Here is a 6583-nt window from a genome sequence, read left to right on the forward strand (position 1 = left end):
TTTGAAGAAGAATCTTACATTATTTGTTGATTGAATGCTTCATTCAGATTGTTATTTTTTTATGTTTGCTAAAATTTTCATATATTGTACTCTATATGTTTGCTAAAACGCCTCAGCCAAATTAAAATATTGGAATATGACTTAAGTTTTATTAGCATTGTCTATAATGTAGCTTCTGGATTTCTCGATAATTGGTCAAAATGAAGATTATGTGTTTGATGATATAACTGCTTGCTATGTAACCCCCCAAATGGTTAATGGTCTAGGATAGTTGAAATAACCCAGTTGGTGTAATTTGCAAGTTTCTGAGAATCTTAATATACAACTTCAGTTAAGATTAAAAAATGTCACTTGCATCAAATTATCCCTGCACACATGATCGAGTGATTAAAAACAAATCTGCAAAAAAAAAAAAAAAAAAAAAAAAAAAAAAAAAAAAAAAACTCTTATTTGTTAATAAAATCATAGATGTGACTGTTTTTGTTTCAATTTGGTGTACATTCTGTTTTGGTAAATATTAGAAATTTGCTAAATTTGCCACAATATATTTGATTATATATATTTTTTGTTCATGATAACATAATATTTATACTTTGTTGGAATAAGTAAAAATGTTTCAAAATGTTTATTGTGGGTGTTATTACAGGTATTGATAACCCCCAAAGTTACTCGTGGGTATAAGGGTAGTATGGTCTTTTTAATTAAGAATTTGTTAGTTATCTTTTTTAGTTCATGATAACATAATACTTATATTCTGTTTGAATAAGTAAAAATGTTTAATATTGGCAAATATTAGCATTGTCTATAATAACATAATGCTTTCAATTCATTGTACATTCTGTTTTGGCAAATATTAGCATTGTCTATAATGTAGCTTCTGTTGGTTGTGCGTGTTACAGATTCATGGCTCCTAAAAACATCACACTACTTGGAAAACTTGATTTGTTGCATGAGAAGTTCACTTTGAAAGTTCGAGTCATTCAATTGACTAAACAACTAACTTATGATAAGAAGAAGACTTTTCGTATTGATATGATATTAGTTGATGAAGAGGTATTTATTCAATTTTCAGTTTTTTTGTCTCATTTTTTGTTAAGCATACTACTTCTAAGTGGTATTCTAATAATTATGTTATTATTCTAAATTATGATTTTTGCATATAGGGTACTAAAATTTAAGCTCAAGTTCCAAGTAGGTGGGTTTTCAAATTTGAAAAGATGCTTACTGAAAATGAATCTTATTATATCGAGAATCCTCAAGTTGGTGAAAACACTGCGGATAACAAATTTGTGATTAATTCAAACAAATTACATTTCTGTCCAATCACAATGGTTACCAAATCCAATGATTTTGTGGGTCCTCTGTACGGTTTTTCTTTTGAGAATTACCAAACAATCATTAAAAATAATATTCCAGAAAAAACACCAGTCGATTAGTGCTTAATCTAAATTTAATTATTTAATTTATTATACTTTTCTTTCTTGCATTACCATTCCTACTACCTGTGTTATACTTTGTGTTATACTTTGATTTTCTCAAGATGTAATTGGTCACGTGCTTTTATATTTTCCGATGGAGACTTTTATGTCAAAGCATGGCAAGGAAACACGTAGACAGAATGTGCCAATCCAAGATTTAGAGTGAGAACCGGTTATTGTACACAAACAATTTTATTTTACCTGTATAACAATCTCATTTCCCCTTACTTCATTTTTTCAGAGGCCGAAAAGTGAGTGTTACTTTATGGGATGAGTATGCTCAACAATTTGTTGATTATGTGTCAAATAATCCAGAAGAAAGGACTGTTACAATAATTATCCAGTTTGGAAAAGTGTCTGATTATCGAGGTATGTTTCTTACTTTAATATTTTTTGTTTGGTTACCATTATTGTCCCTTCACAACTCCTTTTTTATAAATAAAGCTTAAATTAAACAATTAAGTTATAGACAATATGCATGATATGCATATTTGTACTCTATAAAAATATATTTTATATACTATTATACTTTTTCATGACTGATTTGCCCCTGAATCTTTATATTATTTTGCCAGGAGTAAAATTTATAACAGAATATTAAAAGCAAAAAACAACAATATACTTTAACAAGTAATAAATTCCTCCCACTTTAAACAACAAATTGATATTATATTTTATTGGGAACCAATTGTACTGTTTTGACCCTACTCAAATAACTACAACATAAAATTTCATATTTGTTCCATTTTTCACACAGAAACCTAAAATATAACTCTTTTTTGCAGGTCGTTTGTCTGTTTCAAATTGGTACTCTGTTACCAAGCTTTACATCAATGCTAACATAGAAGAAATCCTACAATTCAAGAACACGTTAGATAGCTTCCATCTTTTTTCTTAATATTGTACTGTTTTTATGCATTTTTACATAACAAAAATTAAACTTTATTCATTAACAGTTTGGTTTCAAAAAATTCTTTTGAAAATCTGTCTGCTAATCGTAGCAAAGATTCATCATCCCTATTGTATTCTGAGACCGATGAGTTTCTTTTGAAACATGACTTCAAACCCATTACCGAAATCCAAGAAATCACAAAGGTATTTTTTTTTTTTAAGTTTTACCTAATTTTAATTTATTGTATACTAAAACAACTTCTATTTTTTATAGGTAAGCCGAGTAATTGTGCTTGGTACAGTTAAGCGTGTGTGCACAGATTTTTCATGGTATTATTGGGGATGTAAATCGTGTCATAGGAAGGTTAATGAAGATATTATGATGAACATTGAGCTAAATGATGGATCAAACGACAAAAAAATGGTTGTGTGTTCATCCTCAATCTGCAACAATAAAGTTGTATATGTTCTTCCTAGGTATTGAACACATACTTTATGCTTTCTCATTGTTATTATTTTTTTACACATTAATGTAATATTTCATTATTGTTTTTTAATATGTTTAGGTTTAAAATCCCAATTAGAGTCCAAGATCCTACATGAGTAATTTCATTGACTCTTTTTGATGGTGATGCTAATAGGCTTTTTTTAAAAATGCACAAGAATTGCTGGAAATTTTTAATGAGGTTGGGTCTGTTTTACTATACAACTTAGTTGTTCTTCTCATGTTTTATCTTACATGTTATTCAATTCCATTTGTCTTGTAGGATGGTAATACTGCTATTTTCCCCGTTGAAATCATTGATTTGCTTGAGAGGAAATTTGCGTTTCTGATTGAAGTTTCTGAATATAATTTGAAAAATAAAGTACAAGGGTATTCAATACGCAAGTTGACTACTGACCGTAAAATACTTTCTGAACTTGAAAAGAAGTTTACAATTGACCAGGTATCAATTTTGCACAATTTATTTAATCCCTATACTATTATATTGTTTAAGACATTCTTAGTATGTTCTTATTTGCAGCATGTTGATTCCGACTCTTTCAACACTGCAACCTTTGAAGTCACATCTCAAGAAACTACCAATTTGAAGGTGCTATTTATTTTACATTTAAAGTATAATTTTAATTTAACTTCATTTGAATTACTACTTAACTATCAGTTTTTATGTACTTAAAAAAAGGATGCAATATCATTCACGGGAGATAACATCACTCCAGCCTCTAATGTTGAGAAAAGCACAACGACGAGTCCGTTGCCCAAATACCGTTTTTCTAAAGTTGTATCTCCCAATGCAAAGCTAAAGCGCAATCTTTCTGAAGTTTACGATGTTGATGACCCACCAGCAATGTCATCGACAAAAGTGCGTTCAACTATCATGGATGATGGCTTTTCGGGACATGGCAAGATGGAACTTTTGATTCCAAAAATAGAGAAATAAATGCATCTTTAATCATATAACCCAATTGGACATTTTAAGTGGATTCTCCCTTTTTAACTATTTCAACTTTTGTTTTTTCTTTGTGTGGGTTTGTTTTGCTTTGATGGTTGGAAGTATTTGACATTATTTTATTTGGATTGAATTACCTTTATGAAGTTATTAGGATTGTTTTGGTGAAAATTGCAATTCGTTTTTTCTATTCAGTTTTACAAGTTTTGCTATGTGTTCCTGGTTTCCCCTTGAATTTATACATCTTTACTTAAACAACGCAAAAAAGCAACTAAAAAATCAATCTTTATAACACATATACTCTTTATAGAACATATTAGCTTCCTTTTATTCCAATTGTACAATGTTCGTTGATTTTACTGCATTAAATATGTTTGTTTTAATAATGTAATAGCATTCTACCTTATAGATTGTTTATTTTTAACATTATAGACTTATATTTGGCTTTAGTTTTATGATTTTACAGTTCTTAAATAATATTTCCCCTGCTCATATTGTTTTTGTTTGTTAATTTGTGTAATAACATCATAATTTATATTTTGCTTTTACACCATAATAGCATCATACTTGCCTATTTATCCCTTAATATCATCATAATGTATTATGTGATACAAATGAAAGTATGATGCTATTAAGGGATAAAAATGCAAAAATTCATTTCTTGTAATAACCCCGTGTATTACACGGGTCTCACACCTAGTTTACATAATAGATAAAGGGAAATATGCGAAAAAGACCCAAAAGTTTGCCCCAATTTATGAGTTAGTCCTAAATTAAATTTTACTTATGAAAAAGGAAAGATTACCGGCTAATACACTTAGTTTGGCCCTAAGAACCAATAATCCTTATATGAGCCTGTTACCCCAGCTCATTGACCTTATCACCCTCCATTAAACACCCCATCATCAACTCCTCATCTGTAAAAACCCCTTCTTACCCTCCATCGAAGCAAAACGATACTTGAGAAGAATCAAAGGTAAGAAAATCCACGTGGTCCTCCAATATTGTGTTTCCCTTAAAATATTTGATTAATTTTTGTTTTGTAGTGATAACGGAGACAGTAGATGACTTCGATACCATTAGCGTGGAATTGGATGAGTTTTTCAAACACAAACAAAGAAGTCGATGCAAAGATGAGTTCCCAAATACTCTCGCAGACGAAGCGCTTGACGAATGCACCATACTTGAGATAAACCTAAATGATTTTGGAGGAATGTCAGAAGATGAAGCACCGTAGGACAAGAAGAGTGATAATGAAGGTGACGATTAAGACAAATTGCAGTTTCAATACTCAACCCATGATCCAAAGGTGAAATGGAACAATATGAAGCTAGTTCTTGGAGAGAGGTATGAATCACCACACCAACAGAAGCTTTGTTTGACAAATTACTCTATAAGTAGGGGTTATCCAATTAGGTTCAAGAAATGTGATGGTGTAAGGCTCATGGTTGTATGTGCAAGTGACCCTGAGAAATTTCAATGTCCCTTTGTTGTAAGGGCCTCATGGATGAGCACTGAAAGATCATTCCAAATCAAAAAAATGGTTGAGCAACATACCTGTGTTAGGAATTTCCATAGTGCTAATCTTATGGATCCCACATGGATAGGCAGTTTCTGAAGGAGATGATTAAAAAACCAAATTCTGAAATGTAAGAAAATGCAAGCTATTATTCAAAGCAGGTTCCATTGCAAGGTTTCATGGTCAAAATGTTATAGAGCAAAGTGTAGGGTAATTTCTTTAATAGATGGAAAGTTGAGTGATCACTATGCAAAAGTTTGGGATTATGGACATGAATTGATGTGGTCCAATCCAGGGAGTACAATTCAAATATCTGTCACTGTAAACCCTGATAACACTACCACTTTCCATAGAATGTATACATGTTTTAAGGCTATCAAAGAAGGATGGAAAGTTGGTTGTCGAAGAGTTATAGGGCTTGATGGGAGTTTTTTGAAAGGACAATGTGAAGGTGAGCTGCTAACTGCCATAAGGATGGATGCAAATAACCATGTGTATCCCATTGCTTGGGCAGTAGCTGAAATTGAGAACAATCCCAACTGGCAATGGTTCTTGGAACTATTACATGCTGACCTAGAATTACAAGGAGGCTTGGATTTGTGTGTTAAATCTGATCAACACAAGGTAATGTTTTCAATTATCTACTTTTTTCATTTCACTTATACATGGATGAAGCAGTTAGTAATGATATTTTTTAATGTAATTGATAGGGTCTTTTGAAAGCTGTAAAGGTTGTATTGCCACGTGTGGAGCACAGACAATGTGCAAGACATGTGTATGCAAATTTCAGAAAGTTCTTCAATGGTATAGAGTTCAAGAATATGTTTTGGACAGTTGTCAATTCAACTGTTGAAGGGGACATCAAATTGAATATGGAGAAGATCAAAGAAGTCAATCTTGCTGCTTATGATCATTTGATGGCAAGGGAGCCTAAATCTTGGTGCAGGGCATTTTTAAAGGTGGAATGGCATGTGAGGCTGTTGAAAATGGAATGACAGAGTGTTTTGATGCCATCATACTTGATGCCAGAAAGAAGCCTTCGTAGGCCATGCTTGAGGAGATTAGACTATATATGATGGAAAGGTTATTTAACTTGAAGCAAGAAGCACATAAATAGCTGAATAATGTGTGTCCAGGAGCTATTAAGAAAATGGATGAGTTTGCTTTTGATATCAAGTAAGTATTATGTTCATCCTAGTGGTTTGAAACTGTTAATGTGTACACTAATTAAAACTGTTAATGTG

The 6583-nt window shown here is 31.6% G+C and overlaps 1 protein-coding gene across 1 annotated transcript; it reads left to right on the plus strand.

Annotated features, from left to right (window-relative positions):
- Nucleotides 1-5477: 5477 nt before the first annotated feature.
- Nucleotides 5478-6334, plus strand: LOC145039854 (uncharacterized). The gene is made up of 2 exons (XM_078987860.1): nucleotides 5478-5963; nucleotides 6050-6334. The coding sequence occupies exons 1-2, from the start codon at nucleotides 5478-5480 to the stop codon at nucleotides 6332-6334; spliced, it is 771 nt and encodes a 256-aa protein (XP_078843986.1).
- Nucleotides 6335-6583: the final 249 nt, after the last annotated feature.

The sequence above is a fragment of the Lactuca saligna genome, chromosome 4 (assembly GCF_052625555.1).
Source record: "Lactuca saligna cultivar CGN05327 chromosome 4, ASM5262555v1, whole genome shotgun sequence".
NCBI classification, from domain to species: domain Eukaryota; kingdom Viridiplantae; phylum Streptophyta; class Magnoliopsida; order Asterales; family Asteraceae; genus Lactuca; species Lactuca saligna.

What these genes read in the sequence shown, in the direction of transcription:
- LOC145039854 (XM_078987860.1), top strand. Translation starts at nt 5,478, where the DNA reads ATGCAAGCTATTATTCAAAGCAGGTTCCATTGCAAGGTTTCATGGTCA. An exon ending in TTAAATCTGATCAACACAAG is followed by an intron (nt 5,964 to 6,049) that starts GTAATGTTTTCA and finishes TGTAATTGATAG; the next exon opens with GGTCTTTTGAAAGCTGTAAA.